At 43.9% G+C, this 17,043-nt stretch overlaps 1 protein-coding gene across 2 annotated transcripts in view; it reads right to left on the bottom strand.

The window, feature by feature from the left end:
• Positions 1-13,504: 13,504 nt before the first annotated feature.
• Positions 13,505-17,043, bottom strand: part of IL1RAP (interleukin 1 receptor accessory protein) — a 49,120-nt gene continuing 45,581 nt past the window's right edge. For both annotated transcript variants that reach the window (XM_066325971.1, XM_066325970.1), the window contains exon 11: positions 13,505-14,523. In XM_066325971.1, coding sequence (XP_066182068.1) covers positions 13,805-14,523 — 719 coding nt within the window. In that variant the 3' untranslated portion in view covers positions 13,505-13,804. The remainder of the gene's footprint in view (positions 14,524-17,043) is intronic.

Below are 17,043 nucleotides of genomic sequence, written 5' to 3'. Positions count from 1 at the left end.
ATGAATAATGGAAGCAAAAATAGTTGCTCCAAATTCCTTTCCAAAGCCATGTTGCCTACAAACTCTTTGCAAACAATCAACAATTCATCAGAACATGAGCTCATATTTTGTGATCTATGGGGCCATAGACTTTGTAAGATAGTCTGTGAGATAGGTCTGTGTGACTATTAAAAGAGCTCTTTTTTGGAAAAATAACAACACTGATCTTTGTTTAAAGAATAGCAGAGGAGGAGAGGGATTAGAATACATATCTACATTTTTGCAATTGCTGTGCTATATGGAAAGCAAACTCTTAGAAAACACTGTAGAGAAATCTTTTCCTTTAAACTTAAGAAGAAATTCTTACATTTTCAATTTTGAAGATGCTAGCCTTTCTTTGCTAAATTAGAGAGACTTTTTATAGAAGCCAAGATAATTCAAGAATGCAAATGGAGTTAAATTCTTTAGTATCACAGAAATTAAAAGAAATCAAACTTCCATTTTGATTTCAACTTTGAACTTCAACTTCAACTTCATTCAGCCCATTTTTGTGACCACAAATAGGATTATTATCATGTGATTGAAAAATACTTTGCCTGTGTATTTGTATATAAACTATTTTACAAAAACTCCAGTTCAGTTTAGATGCTTTGATATTAGTGTTTTCTCAAATATTAAGACAAGAGAGACATTTTGTGATCTAATGCTCACTCAACAAAAAAAGCCTGGAGAACATAAATTAATTTTAACAGAAAACTTAAGCCCAGAAATAGCCTTGAGCTTTTATGCAAAGGTTGATTAACAGGAATATTCCAGGCAGGCTGAAAGCATTCTCTCACACCACTCACTAGAGTAAGGAAAAAACCCAACACACAAAACAAAACAAGAACAACAACAACAAAAGACAAAATCCCAGCTAATTTGTGAATGAAAGAGGAGAGGCTGCATTAGATGACTTGCTCAGTCACTGATTTCTAGACATATTTCATTAGCCTATTACCATACCTACAGTTGTGCTTGAGAACTCAATCCTAAATAGGATTTTTTGCAAAGCTGTGTCATCAGCTGGGATATTGTTGGCAGAGGAAAAATGTTGGGCTTGGGTTGTTAAATCACTTGGACATATTGAAGGACTTAGAAAAAACTGGGGAAGAGTCACACAAAGTCTGTAACCATGTTTGAAACCACTCTCTCCCACCTCCATGTCCATACTGGATACTCAGAGCTTCACTTTAGCATCTGTAATTTTTTAAGGATGTTCCTTTTCTTTGTTTTTCTACACCAAAATCCCTTTCACAAATGGTTTTCTGATAGGCTTTTCTAGGCTACAGCTGCCCAAACTCTGCTGACTTGTCTATGCCAGGTTCTCACGTGGATTTGGTGGCTTGATTAATGCCATTAGATGATTAAAAATGGTCTCACCTGATTTTTAACTTTATTACTCCAAGAATAACCATGACTTGCAATGCCTGCATGCCAAAAGATGGGCTGTCGTATGAATACCGTGCTGCTGTCTGAGAGCTCTTTCCCCAGCAGCCACCAGGTGGCCTGCAGAGAGGCGCTGGTGCCTTTGGAGCAGCCTCCTGCTCTCACAGGTTACTTAGAAACCAGCTTTGAAACCAGCACACCCAAAAGGTATCTGTAACGCATAGGCAGCTCTGATGTGGGCAAATTGTTTACCTGCTTTCGTGGTCGTCTACAGCACATGCAGATGTCTATCCAGGCTTGGCTTTACCATCCCAGAGGACTAAACACGAATGCAGACAGCCCTTCCAAAGTCAGATCAGCTGGAAATTGTTGATAGGCTAAAACAGTGATTTTGAGGCTTTTAAAACCTTCATGGTTTTTGACCCTTTAGAGACATAGGTGTGACTACTCCATAACCAAGTGTTCAAGATCTTGCTTCTGATAATAACCAAGTGCTTCAGAGGAAGGAAAACCACAGCAGCAGATGTTTGATAGTCTCTGCCACACAGTTTGTTACTGCATGTTAGTTTGCTACTGATCTTAGCTCATAACTGATTTAGACCTGAAAAACTAAAATGGAATCACCTGATTTTCATGGATCAGAGTTCTTAGCTCTTCTTGACATCTCCAAAAGGTAGAAAAACCATCAGGAAGAGAATGTGTAGTTCTTTTCAGAACAGCAACAGCTGACTGCCCTATAGCAGACCAGCTCAGGAGTGCCAGGAAGGAATAGAATGGACTAACCAGAAGTATTTCTTCTCTGAGTTCCCATATTTGTACGTAAGTGAGCCATTTTCATGCCCATTTCATGTAGAGTTGTGTCCTTTGTGGCAAAAACATGGGTATTGCCAGTCAGTTGCAGTTCTGCAGAGGCACAGGACAGACTTGGACACAGCCAAGGCAGCACTGAGGCTCCTTGTGAGGAGCTCCAAGGATTCCCCTCAGCCTGGGGAACCCAGGTAACACACAGAGACAAGTTTAGTCAGACTGCTGAAATCTTCTCAAGACAGATCTAACAGCATGAAAATTAGTAAATGCCCAAGAGGGCACAAACTCTCTTCAGAGTTGTTCACATTTACCCAAGTGCTGCTAATAAAGTCTTGCAGTCCCATGAAGGCTTTCCCAAAAGTAGACAGGTGTTACCAGCATGTGTATCCCACCTGATTCTCTGAAGGTTTCTTTGTGGTTCTTGGTGGTTTTGGTGGAGTTTTTCTCTTTTTTTCTTTTTTTTTTTTTTTCCTTTAGTGAGTGTCCTGAGAAGGCAGCACTTTGGCCTGGTCATCCAAAAGGAGGGATTTGGAGGTGCAAGGGAAAGAGGAATAGGCTGTGACAAAAGATTCTACTGACTTACTGCTTTGTGGGGGGAAAGAGCAAGCATCTGAAAAAAAGCATATTAAAACCGAAGGACTCAAAATTATTCCTGTTCTATTTTTCACAAACAAGTAAATTCCAACAGGGCAAATTGTATCATGGAATAGGTTACTGTGAAGGAGCATAGTGAAAGAATAATTTCAAGAAATATCCAGACTTTAAAAAACTCCATGTATTCAAACTGGCAAGGGCTGCTGAAATTCCCCCTGGAGTGCTTATAGAAAGAATTAGCTTAATTAAACCTCTGAACCATTAGTGATTTCATCTGAGGAGGCAAAGACAGCATCAGAGGTCTCATGGAATGGAAAAGGGCAAGCAAAATACTTATCTTAAGAAGAGGGCAAAGAGAGGCTCTGGGATTAGCCTTTCCAAGATCCAGGACATGAAAGTGCTTACAGAGCATCCCATCATTAGTACTGAATGCATAAGGAAACCATAAGGACCTGGCACCAGCAGTTTGATGAAAATAAGCATGTCAAATCAATCTGAATTCCTTGAGAAGGTTAGTGGCCCGATGGAGAAGAGGGAACTGATGTGTGTGATCCTAATTTGAGATCCTGGCTTTCAATTATTTTCCCCCTCATAAGTTAACTGAGGAATTGGGGGGTAATCACTTCTAACTCATGGCACTGGGCAGCTGGGCAGGGAAGTGCTGATATTCCTGTCATTCCTCTGGTACAATTGCATCCCATCAGTTTCATTATATCGAGAGCATCTCCTGCTTTCTTACCTGCACAAGCTCATGTTTCATGTCCCCACCATAACAGATGAAGCTGGGAGTTTTAGTATGGACCTTTAAAGATCAGCACTGACAAGGCCATTGCAGATCATAAATTTTGTTTAAAAAAAAAAAAAAAAAAAAAAAAAAAAAAAAAAAAAAAAAACTATATGAAGGTGGAGACAATTCAGGACAAAAGGCCAGATCTGCCTTGCACTGAACTTTGAGTAATTTTTTTAAAAAATTAGGGGCTTTATAAACTCCCCATACCTTTATTAGGGTTTTAACCAAAAGCCACCTTGGCTAAATCCTTGCTCTAGCAATCAAGTGCTTTTGTGAACTAGATTCTCTGCCCAGCCTTGTGGGTATGTGCCCAGTGTCAGCCAAGGGGTAAGGCTTCTTTCCCTTCTATAGGCTATTGAGATATTTTCTACAGCAAGCAGAGAGAGAAAATAATTCTAATCTTGAACCAAATTCCATCTAAAGAGATCTGCTTTGCCTACCTCCAGCTTTTTGAGAAAAAGCCGCCATACCTTGAAATGGTGCAGCATTTTCTCATCCCCCCTACCAGAGTCCCCTTCAAATTGGGAAGCAGGAGAAAGCAGCTTGGCAGAGCCTGCTTGACAAGACTTGACATCTAAATTGAATATCCAGGCCTCCTGATTTGATTGAAAAGTCACTGGAATTGCTTCTTGGTGACTTGTGGACTGCAAAATTGGCTGTGTGCTTCTCCAGATAAGGGCTCCTTTGTGCCGTGTTGTGTAACGGCTGCCACGGGGTTGATGTGGGCCAAGCCATAAATAACTTCTGCATAAATATTTTTAGCAAATACTTTCTGCTCTCTTGAAATACACTGGACAGCTTGAAGTGTGTGTATCTGTGTGTGAAGGAGGTGGGGGGAGCTAGCAGAGCTCCTGTTGGGAACACAGAGCAAACATCACAGCGCTCCTGATGCGCGCGATAACGCGGCCGGAGCTGACGCCTCCACCCAGGAGTGTCCAGAGCAAGCAAGATGTCCCCAGAGAGATGCCTTATCAGAGTGGCAAGGCACGCTGTGCTGTGGCAGAAATATCAATGAGCCCAGTGCACACAAGAGGTAGATGCCAGCACAAGTGCTTTGAGCAGGACAATCCCTGAGCTGCCAGCCTGTCTGAAGTGCCCATTCCAAGGCATCTTCTGACCTTCTGATGTGCCTCGTGCAGAGGGAACTGCTGGTTGTATTCCCCGTGGACATAACCTGCCTTTTGTTCTGCACTTGAAGGCCTCTGCCTGGCTCCAGCTGTAGAAAACACCACTAATCTCTATGGATGAGTGGAAACTCAGCAAGGGTTAACAGGGAAGCACAGTTGCTAGAAGACTCCAGATACATGGGGAAAACAAAATGAACCCTTCACTCTCATACATTAATCCTTACACTAGGAGCCCTGAAAACGCAGAGCAGGACAAAGTAACCTACTCACGATTTCCCCCCACTACAGAGGCACTTCAGGAAAGTGTGATGCACTGGCAATGTATCAAACATTGGCTATGGCTGAAGGCACAGTGGGGAAGGTGCTCACTGGTATGGACTCCATGTATTTAAAATTACTGATTTTTCTGACTACTTCTGTGCAGACCAAGTCATGAACACAGTGCCAGGCAAGATTCTGTGTTTATCTCTTCAGCATCAAACATGTCAGGAGAGAAGGAATATTAAAAAGCTGGGAGAAGGGGATCAAGAGAGGAAAAGAAATGGTCTGGATTGATCCAGACTGGGATTGTCCAGCATAGCCTGTGCATTGAAACTTCTAGTGTAGAGGAGCTTCATAAACAGGGTTAACTTCACAAAAACATGGAGAGGGAGCAAGAACACTGAAGGCTGTTAAGCCCACTAGTTAAAATATACTTGGCATGCAATAGAACATGAGGATACATGAGTGAGCAATCTTGTCTAGTGCAGCTCCTGGGAATCTGGATCCCTGAAACCCAAAGGAGCTTGTTCTGAAATTGGCAGGGAAGCAGCAGCACATTTTCCTTCAGTTTTTCCACAGAGACAACATAGAAGTCGTATTTCAAACTGAGCTTAATGGCTGCAAGAAATTCTCTCTCTGCTATGAAAACTGCATGTAACCAGGGGCAATTACCTAGACTAAGGTATCTGGAAGCACTCAGACATCCACCTTTCAGAACCTTTTATCAAGAGAGGTAATAAGTCATAATTTACCATAGTGATCCATAGGAGAAGTGATCTCTGGTGACCTTCTGGTAATATATCTCAATCCAGCCTCAGTTCTCAGACATTTCTGTGAGGGCTTGCTTGTCTAGCTGGGTTCATCAGACACAGTTGATGTGATTAATAAATGTTGACTGATTATTTAATGGGGTCACCTGAAGACAGTTGCTAGAGACAGTAAAGGAGTTCTTGCAGGTAGGACTTGTTGCAAAGGTTTTCCCTGCCACCTGCTAGCAATGTTACTTAATTATTCGGTGCCTTCTATCTTTCAAAAATGAAGGAAAATATTAATGTAACTAATCTAATATTAATCCAGTCTGCTCTGCTTTTGCAGACAATGAGAGATAGCAAGAGCTTCAAACTTCCCCTAGTTATACCAGGAGGGAGGTAGCAGCACAAGCTATTTTGAAAGAAAGGCCAAATGCCAACTTGAGAGGAAAGCAACAAAAATCAAATAATGAAGTAGTAAGTCCAATTCAGTGATAAAGGTGACAATGGGGAATGCTGCTAAGGTGTCAGCCAGGCAGCAAGGAATTCTCAACAAAAGCCCTAAAGCTTGCTTTTGGGCAATTCTCTCCTTATTCCAGTTTCTGCAAAAGCATTGGCTAAACAGAGAATAATAAAGGTTGCCTTTAAGCATTGGCTAAACGGAGAATAATAAAGGTTGCCTTTGCTCTGTGGAATGAGTGGTGACAGTTTCACTTTGTAGTAGTATAATGGAGAGCTGCTATTTGCCTGCCAAGTACTGTATTAAAAAAAAAAAAAAGAAAAAAAAAAAAGGGGGGGGGGGAAAGAAAGAAGAAAATAATCCTGTCATAAATAAAAGAATAAAAGTATAAATGTACAACTGGAAATGCCAGGATGAATTTTTTTTTTTAATTGGAATGATGTGATCTACTTTCTCTGCCACATCTTTCCTTGTCCTATATCCTTTCATAAGATCACCTACTAGAGACTAAATATAAGCCACTCACCCAGCTGAAACAGGTGGTGACAGGAGGTGATGCTCCAAACTGGCTGCTCCAGCATTTTGCTGGTAACTGGCAGACAGACGTCTGCACACAGACTTGGGCCAGGCTTGCTGATGAAGTCAGTACCCCAAAGCATCCACCGGTGTTGACCTCTGCTCTGGAAGCAGGGCCAAACTGAACAAATTTAGTGCACCTTGAGGAAGTTTGCTGGAAGTCAGACAACTGGGATTGCTCAAAATAAGAGTAGAGCCCCTTTAGAGAAGGTGTCCCCCGACATCTGCGTAGCACCTGGCACACACTGCCTTAGCCATGGAGGATGGAGAGGAAGAATATGCTGGAGACTGGATTATCTGGCTACTGATAGAGCAGAGGGGTGTAAGGGCAGGACATAGGCTGCTGTACTTCAGAGAAGAATAAGTGAGAGAATGCAAGCAAGCAGGTTGGGATGGAGTACAGCCAGATGGTGAGCCCCGGCCACCTGCTAAGTCTGTCTATCTTTAATAGTCATGCCATGGTGCAGAGCAGCTGGAAATATTTGGATGCTGCTTGTGTGCATGGCAATGGTTATCAGGAAGCTTCAGATTAAGACAGGCAAGACAGAGGGGTAGCTAAATTAGAAAAGAAGATGGGAAGCTAAATCATCTTGATCTAGTTTCACAAAGTGGTGACCTTGGGTCCCCCCTTGGCATAAAATTCATGTAAGTGGAATTACAAGCAGTTGAGCTGGACTGAGCAAAGCATTAACTTTGGAGTGAGCTCTGGGCATCTTCCCAATTATATCTATGTGTAGGAGCTTGGCAGGAGTGAGAGGCAGCATGTGGGAGAGGTCTGGCTCACTGATAACAGAAAGAAACAGAAGTGCAAGGTGTCCCCAGGGAAAAGGGTAACTTAGCCCAGTAACTTAGATCTTCTTATCTAACCCTCCAAAAAAGCAATAATAAATGCTTTAAATTAGTGATATTAATGGCACTGACACTGTGGGCATTTATTGAACTATAGCCTTGATGTCCTCAAAGGAAAAAGGAGCAGGAAGCCAAGCCTGAAGAAAACTAGGACACAGCACTAACAGAGCAGCCTAGCAGGGGGTCTGATGGTTATTTCAGGAGCTGGGTAGTAGCTACATGTTGACATAGCCCAGATACCCTCACTTTTCTTCATTTGGTCCAGCTTGGTGCCAAATGAGCCAAAACTATTGTTTGAGTTGGATAGGACTCTGACACTATCGTGCTGCTGGAGTGGATGAAACCAGCCAAAACAGATGTGGCTATCAGGGGGAAATGCCAGATATTTGTTGGCTGAGATGGGGTGGGTTTTCTTCATGTATGCAGATCTGAAACGGATAGTGAGCGAGTTTGAAACGCTGTTTGATGTTAAATGCAGGTAAATGAACATGTGCCAGGGAGGCTGACATTGAATGGGAGCCAGCAGCTGCTCTCTCCTGCATCCCCAAATGGAGCAGATGCTTTCGAGGCAGAGATGTGAAACAAAATGATAGATGTTACTCTTGCTTGCCTCCAGAAAGGAGCATGAAATTAAAATGTAAGCATGAATGGAGCAGAATTTTCTTTCACTGGCAACAGTGTACATGGAAAGAGTGAGAGCAAAGCAGAAGGCATGGATTGCTGTCTGCAGAGACATCCCCGTTTGTGTTGGCAGTGTACAGAAGAGAGAGCTAGTAAGGTATTATCCACAGCCAAGTTCTTGGACCTGATACACAAACATGAGTGCAATCTGAGGAGCTGATACAATCTGATATGCAAACATGTTGATTTTTTTCCAGCAAGTTGTAAGAATATAGTTCGAGGCTTTTCAATTGCTAGAGGGCTGGTTAGGGAGCTCGTGACATCACTGACCTAAATCTTTAATAAATCAGCAGACTGGGAAACTGCAAATACTGAAAACTGAGAGTGCTGGGCCAATATGCAGAAAAGGGCAACTTTGATAACCAATGCATATCTGATGTGTTTATCATGAAATCTGCTTTCTAAAGGAAAATGCTGTTTTCATTTAAGTTGATGTGTTTTAAAAGGCACTAGTCTTAACAAAGCATGCTGTAAGTAAAACAGAAGTGAAATACCAGACTGATTTTGACACTCTGGGTATAGCACATTTTGAGCTTGTTTAAAAACTTTTCAAAACATGTTTATGTTAAATAAAATATAATTTTAAATAGCAATCACGCGTTTTCCATTTTCATGGAAAACTTTGATGTTGTCTTGGGCTGATTTTGTTCTGCTTGAGGACAGGAGAGGAGTAAAAAAAATAACATCAAAGAAGTGGGATTTGCTATGAATGGAAAACTCAAGTTCTTTGTGAATCTATGTAGCTCACTGCAGGCTCATTCCCAGACTGGTCAATATGGAACTGCCCACATATGGAATTTCAAGGTGTCACTGAAATCAGCAGCAGCCAGTGAAAATGGCTCAACGGGAGCAGATATTCCCAAATGACCTTTTTCCATCAATAGTACTTCCAGCTTGGCTGGTAACTGTGGGTAATGTTTTGTAAGCATCACCCTGCACACATTAAGAGCAGGGTTTTGGTTCTTCATCCATTAACCTATAGATCTCAGAAGGTAAGAACTCGTTATTGAACAAGTTTCTGATGGGAGTCAGTGTCTCAGTGTCTTCATGGCTGAATTGGAGATAAATAAAACATCATTTGCTAATAACCACAGCAGATGGAACAAGGATTGCCTGTCATTGCTATTTCCCGCTTCACCAAGCATGCAACGTGATCTGCCTTGCCTGATGAACTGGCCCCAAGCAGGCACAGTGCACAAAAAATTCATCCAAGATTATGCCAGTGGAATGCTGGGAGACACTTCAGCCACAGCACTTCTTTGGGAAAGGTGTTGGAAGCGACAAGCAACCAAGTCCAGTTTCCCACTGAGATGCAGTGGATAAAGAAGAGGGCCAGTGGGAAGCAGTGAATAACTGCAGGTCAGGAACTTTACTTCCTTGTGCAGCTCAGGCAACAGGAGAGACACTCTGCTACCTATGATCTGAAAATTATTAATAGCAAAGAAAAGGAAGAAAACCTTTTGGAAAACAATTCTTTCACAGAATGCAAGTACTCCCATAGACAGAAAAGTATCTGAAAAGTCTCTTTGCTGCAGCAGAGGAGTAGAGCCACCACCCCATCTGGAAGCAAAACCCAGGTTACACAACAATCAGGCACAATATTAAGGCTGAGGCTGATTATTCATTTGAACAGATACTGATGAGTTGGAAAACTCTTTGGTGTTTTCAAGCCAAACGATTTTGTGGCAGATACATTTTAGTAAAGTACAAATCATTAGCCTGATTACAGGCATATCAGTGTAAATGCTGTGTCCCCTGATGTCTGGTCATTACTGTGTCTGCTGCTATGAAGGATTCAAGTCATATTCTTCTGCAAACCATTCTGCAGCATCTCTATTTGTCATTAACATCTTTGTGAAAGGAGCGTGGTGCATAAATGCATGGTGCATTTATGATGTCAATTCAGAGCCACAGCCTTTTCCCAGCATGGGGAAAGCGATGGTATCCAGTGTGAATATCCACGTGGACAACAGTCAAACCCCAGCACCTCTTTCACATGGATTTCGGCAAGGTCATTCATATTGCTGCCTGCTTGGTCCATAGTGTTTTGTGGATTTCCAGAACAGCACATTTTTTCTGGATGCCAGGTGAGGCCAAATGCCTGGGTAGTGAGCAGGAAGCACCTACACCCCCTCTATGCACCCTCATATGGTCTGCCCTCCCCTGCTTGACATGGTTCTGGGTTATATTCCTAGGCTGGGTGTGTCTCACAGGGCAAACACCATCCTAGAAGTGGTGCTGCACTTCACAGATACTGGTGGTGAATGACCATGGAAGATAAAATATATATGTGGAGCAAGGATTAAAGGTTTGAAGCATTTTTTCCCTATTTCTGGCATCTGTTGGTTCCTTCACAATCTTGTCATTGTTTGGGAAAATGTCTGCTATAAATACACTTAGATCAGATGCTCTGAGATCAGCATCTAGTGTTAACAGATAAGAATAAAAATCTGTTTGATGTTAGAAAGAGAGTTTCTTTTAGTTCTTGCAGGTTAGCGATTCATCCAGCATTTCAGATGTGAGGAGTAGCCCCATTATTGGCCAGCCCAGTGGCACTTGCTAGGGAGAGACCTCCTAGTGACCTTTGCAGTCTCTAAAGTGAAGACAGGATGATGTTGAGATGGACAACATTACTTGTCTGTGTCCCCTAACTGTTTAGTTACTCGTGTTCAGTGTCTTCCTGATAGCACCAGCTTTCCACAGTTTAAAAACTTCTTGGTAGCAGTGGAAATATTGTACAAATGGCTCTGCACATCATGACCTGGTAGCCTTATACCATTGCATGCCATAGGTAGGCTATTCAACTTTGTATGAATGTTTTTATATGAAGATATAGTAGAAATTCTACATATATACTAACTTAGCTCCTGATGAACTGTTCTTTTGAAAGAACTATGTGGGGTGAAGGAGATTGTAATACTGTGCTGCGAATTAACTTTGGAAATTATTATATTTTTGTATTCAACTGGCAAATGCACGTGTACCAGAGAAAAGAGCAGTGACTACAGTCCATCTGCACCAGTCAGTGTCAGATGGGACATGAACAGATTTTCAGAGAGCAGAATTCAACTCTGCAATGAGTTTGTTCTGATCCTAAAGTAGGACATTAAGCTGGGACTTAGGGTATTTCTAACAACTTCCTTAGCATAAGAGACAAACAGAATGGAAATTGGTTCAAGGGTTTGTTCCCATGTCCTTGCTCAGACATCCCTCCAACATGATGTGCCTTTGGCCCCGGGGACCTTGGCCTTGGGGGCAAGGTCTCTACACACACTAGAATCCACCATGCCCCAGTATTTGTTATGAGAGCAAACAAGACCCTGGATCCATTTGATGGGTCAGAAGAGGAGAGGTAAACCTGCACTGGCTCTTTTGAAGCATCAGGAAAAGCAAGGGTCATTACTAGTCTGCATTTTTTCTTTCATGAGAAGATGACAGTTTGCCCCAAAAGGCTGCATTTGGCCGTTTTGTGCATCTGTGAGGAGCTCCAGCTGTTGTTTCCTCTATCTTTGCATTGTTGTAGTCGACTGAGACAATACCACACTCAAATAAAGGCAAAGTCTGTAAATAAAAGCTGTTTAAATGCCAACAAATAACAAATATGTTGACTCTGAAGGCTGATTGATTACAAATTGTTTATATTTCATAGCTGCACTTTTCAGCACTACCAGACTCACTGACAGTACCATCTCACATTCAATTGTAAGCAACTGGAGTCATTTCACGGCATTCTGATTATGTCTTACAGTGCATCCTGCAATGTTTGAGCTTGCTTTCCAAATATCTCATTCCTGCTTCTCCTCTGATCACTGAGAATAACCACGTCTGGACAAAGCTTTTCTGAGCAATTTACAACTCTTCTTATGGAAATTAGAGAGAAATCTACACCTGGAAACTTTTCCAGAGTCTGAATTTTTAACTCCCATGAGTTGGTAGGGGTTTGTTGCCTTGTTTTATTTATATTGACTCAGCACCAGATTTTTTGGTGTCTATTTCTCAGTCTGTTGCAGAAGGCTGTTAGGATTCAGCTCACAGAGTCTTGTAACAGGAGAGCTGGGCTTGATCTCAGAAGGAAAGGATCAAAAAAGTCAGGGCAATACTGAGGAAGAGGGTTTGCTGAGGGAAGGAAAGTGATATATGAATTATAACTGGACTTCAGCACTATTAAAATGAATGAGACATAGCCCCCTCCTTCCTCACAGCTCCAGCAAGTTCACCTGAGGCCATCACATAGGGGTCCTGGGGGCCACCAGACCCTGTACCCCAAGGGCTCAGATCATATTTTCAAGGCAGAAGAAAAATAATTACTTGTCAACCTCATACACAATTACTAGACTGACTGGGGTGGTGAAGGAGACCTTTGCTGGTCTCAGGGAAAGAAAACAAATGCAGTGCATTAGCAGGTCTGTCATGCCAGAGCATCAGCTGAAGGCAAGCAACCGACTCCCAGGATTAGCACCCTTCCTTGGTGGGGAGATAAGCCCTTACACAATGTGGAATGAGACAAATGAAGTTTTCAGTGCAGTAGAAGAGGCGGAAACACTGTTGACAGCCAGCTCAACAGACTGATGAAACAGCAGCCCCAGGGAGACTGTTCAAAGGCTCTTTTGGTTATTTAATGAAGTGTGGTTGAGTTTTGACCCCTCAGATTCAGCGCCGGAGGTTTTCTGTGAGCATTTGAGGTGCTGCTCCTATCCCTGAGCTCATTGACTACTCAGAGAAATTTTTTAATCATATTCCCTGTAATGGTTTTCTTTCCTGCTGTGTGGAAGGCCAGTCAACTGACACAACAAATTCATCATACGGTGAAGGGGGAATAGGGACCAAGCCCAGGAGCCCACTGCAAGCTCTGGGAACAGGAGGGCACCTCACCAGCTTGGGCAAACCATATCTCCAAGCACTGCCTGGTGAACAATGCTACAGCATTTACCAGTTCCCACGGAACTTTTTACAACAGCAGGTTAAAGAAATCAATTTTATTTAGAGAGAAAGGGCTCATCTTAAAACCGTTGAGCAAGTTCTTTTAGACCACAGTAGATAACTGCAGTGGCAGGGGCTCCCATTACTCTCATTAGCAAAGTTTTAAGCCTTTGCAAAATGCAGCTCGCTCCCCTTTCTCCAGAGGTTGCTGCCTTGGCTTCTCCCCGCTCCCTCCCGGGCCCAGCCGCGGACCTGCCGTCCTGCACCCGACCCCCGCAGCAGCCCTGCCGCCAACACAGCCACGGTGCGGGGGAAGCAACGCCAGAGAAACACATTTTCAGCTCCACTTCGCAATTTAAATTCAGGAGAAGCACCCGGGCGGGAAGCCCCCAGCCGCCGCTCTGTGCACGGCTGCAGGTCCCTGGCTCAGGTCACCGTCAGTGACATTGCTGCAGTCCTCCACGCAGGCGTGGGACTGACACTTCATGGCACCGTGCCAGCCTGTCACCGTGGTAAAAGTATCCTGAAGCCGCAGGGAGTTTATTCCTCTGGCGCAGCACCAGCAGTGCCTCAGCCCGCCGGGTTAGAGCACGTAGAAGTCGTTGTTGTTTGACAGGTCACTGTAATGGCAGAGGGCCAGGGCCGGGGCCTGTGCCGGCGGCGGCTCGGCCCGAGCCCGGCCCTGCAGCCCCGGTGCCGGGGCGCGGCCCGAGCCCGGCGTGCAGAGCTGGCTGTCCCACCGGGGCTCGGCCGCCGCCTGCTGCTTGTGTCCGCTGCCGCCCTGGCACGAGGTCCCGCAACACCGGCACGTCAGGAAGCGCTTGGCCCGGTGTTTGGCCTTGGACTCGGAGGCCGAGGCCGTCCGCCCGCGAGTGAGAGTCACGGGAGTGGCGCCCCGCGGGTCGGGCTGCGCTTTCAAGCGGCTCCTTCTCCTCTGGACGGGGTCCAGGCTGATGTCCGACTGCGAGGAGCAGCTCTCGTTCCAGCCGGCGCTGGCGCTCAGGCTGCGCAGGGGCAGGGCCAGCCGCAGCGCCTTCCAGAACTGGGAGCCCGAGCGCTTGGACTTCTCCCCCTTCCAGGTGACGAAGGAGACGGATTCCTTCAGCTGGAGGATGCTGGGGTGGGTGCACTGCAGCGGCCTGTACTCCACCACGATCAGCTTGGTGGCTATGGCGTTCTGGCACATGATGCCCAGCTTGAACTCCAGGAGGCTGATGCTCTTCTCTGTCAAGTAATCAGGACTCAGGACCACGATCATCCTGCGGCTCCTCTGGATGAAGTCGAACACGGCTTCAGTGGTATCTAAGAGTACAAGGGCAGAGGAATTGGGGTGCACAAGGAGAAGGGAGCGGGGAGAGAAAAGCTAAGGAAGCTGTTTGGTGGCATACCAGCACAGATCCCTCTTCCCACAGAAGGAAACCTGGCACAAGCGCTGTGACTTGCGACTTGCCCACACTCCTGCTGGCAGCATTTTTGCTGTGCAGTGGGTTTTTGAGAAGGCTGAGGTGGTAAATGAGAAGCCAGGATATGCCATGACTGTACTCTGACTTCTGCCCTGCACAGCATCAGCCATGCCCAGGGAACTGCAGGCATTTGATAAAAGGATGGCTCTTGTTTGGGAACCACCTGCCCACAGCTTGAGCAACTCTTTGCATCAGGGGATCAAAGCAATCGTGTCATCCTGCCCCAGATCGCGCTGCAGGGGCTGACCCACCTCACTCTTGTCATGCTCTCTCATCTTTGAGTAGAAACCTCCAAATTTAGAAAGCAAAAATGTCAGCCTTAAACCCCTCCACCAGCTCCCCTAGGCATCATGGGGCATGGAAATACTGTCCTTCAAAGCATATCTTGGGATTAATTGCAAGTTGTAAAGCTCAGCAAGAAGCTTAGCTGGAATCGTGCCAGGCAAGAGCAACATCTCTTTTATTATGAATTTTGAAAAGCAGCAAACTTGAAGGATGTCCTTGGAATTCTACCTGTGTCTTGGGATGCAGAAAGCATCTTGAAGGTGTAGTGGCTAAAGGATGAGCAGTGGAAAGGATGGGAACTATACATCTGTGGCACTCAGCAATTTAACAAAAGCTGAGTAACACAACTAAAAAAATTTAAAAACCCATACACTTACTAAGTGCTGGTGCCTGAGATGAGAGGGGACCCAAGGACAAGCTGGTGTTCAAGCAGGACAAGAATCATTACAGTGAGAGCTCTTGCACATTCAGAGAAAAAAAATCTGCCTCTAGGAATGTCTTTCAAAGAGCTGTTCTGGGAAGAAGAGATACCTCCTGCTTCCCTTCCATTTCACACTGCTGAAGCCTTCATTCCTCAGGTTTTGAGGAGACTCTCCTCTTTCCCTGACAGTGGAACACTGGCCTTTTATATGAATAAAAATACTGTTACTTCCCTGCAATGGCAATACCTCTTGATTCTCCCAGCACTTGGCTGTTTCTTATCTCACAGCAGAAGGTGTACTGTGTTGGATCTGGATGCACCTTATTTTAATATAGTACCTTATTTAAGAGCAGTACTTTTCAAAGAAGTGTGACTAGCTGTAAAACTCCTTGTCACTAGATTATTTGGAGACAAAGATAGGAAAATGATCATACAGTAATATCCTAATGGAGAAAGTAGGCCCCTGTTTGGTTAACAAAATAATGGAATTAAAATAAAATTATTTTGAGGGGTTTTTTTTCTTGTATAAAAAGTTGGAGGGGGGTTACTCCCAACACACAGAGGAAAACACTGATTCATTGAAACCAAAAGTAGATGATAATCAGTTCTGCCAGAATTGTCATTTACCAACATGACACTTTTTTACCACCCTATTTCAAAAGCATAAAGAATTGGCAGCCATCTCAAATTTACTAAGTCCAGACCTCATTCAAACTCTTCTACAACTGATTGAAATCTATTTTGAAGCTAGGCTTCAACAGTTTATGAAAGAAAAGCTCTTTTTCTGATTTGAAAGGTCTTTCTTTTTGAAACTGGAATCACAGAACCACAGCAAAATGTAAGCAGGAGCAGCCCCTGAGAGGTCACCTATTCTACCTGCCTGCTCAAAAAGTCCAGGTTTAATTAACATGAATGACTCTGAAGCTGCTGAAATGAAATTTTTTGATTGAGGTGACAGTGCTGTTTTTCTTTTATCAATTTTGAATTTGCAACACTTTTTGTGACTTTTTTTTTTTTTTTGAGACTTACTTTTTTGAGACTCAGGTGTTCAAATTTCCAAATATATATTTGATTTTGAGAATGGGATGCATTTAGACTTGGCTGACCAGGATACCTTGGGATGTTCAGTTTGCAATGTTTACTCAACTCAGGAAAAATCCTGAGCAGACACTTCATACTGTGCAGATAGGATCTTCCCTCCCAGTGAATCAGCACTGGATGGGACAGGCAGCAATAACACTGCAGGGACATGGGGATTCAATACTCTTGGTTATCTGCCTTTTACTAAAGAAAAAAAAATCATCTTTACTAAATGTTTGCAAAAGACACTGCCTATTTTTACTGGTTTACTTGTGTCTCCCTCCCCAATGTACCCCAAAGATGTAAGAGATTATAAGCATTATGGTCAGAGATCCCATACCCACAGACCTCAAACCCACAGATTGTCACAGCTACTCATTTTGCTAGTGGTCTGGAAGTGCTGGGCTGTCTCTCAACTTACCTGTAGGCAGGCAAACATGGGAAATGGGCAAGAAAGTGACTTGGATGAGAAAATATTAAGCTGACTGAACCTAGAAGCTGATGGGCAAAGTAGCCTGAGAGTGAGTTTGATTTCTGTGGGTTGGGCACATTTCTGAAATTCTGATTTGATCT

Source organism: Sylvia atricapilla, chromosome 10 (assembly GCF_009819655.1).
Source record: "Sylvia atricapilla isolate bSylAtr1 chromosome 10, bSylAtr1.pri, whole genome shotgun sequence".
Taxonomy (NCBI): Eukaryota; Metazoa; Chordata; class Aves; order Passeriformes; family Sylviidae; genus Sylvia; species Sylvia atricapilla.
This window is presented reverse-complemented; position numbering and strand designations above follow the sequence as displayed.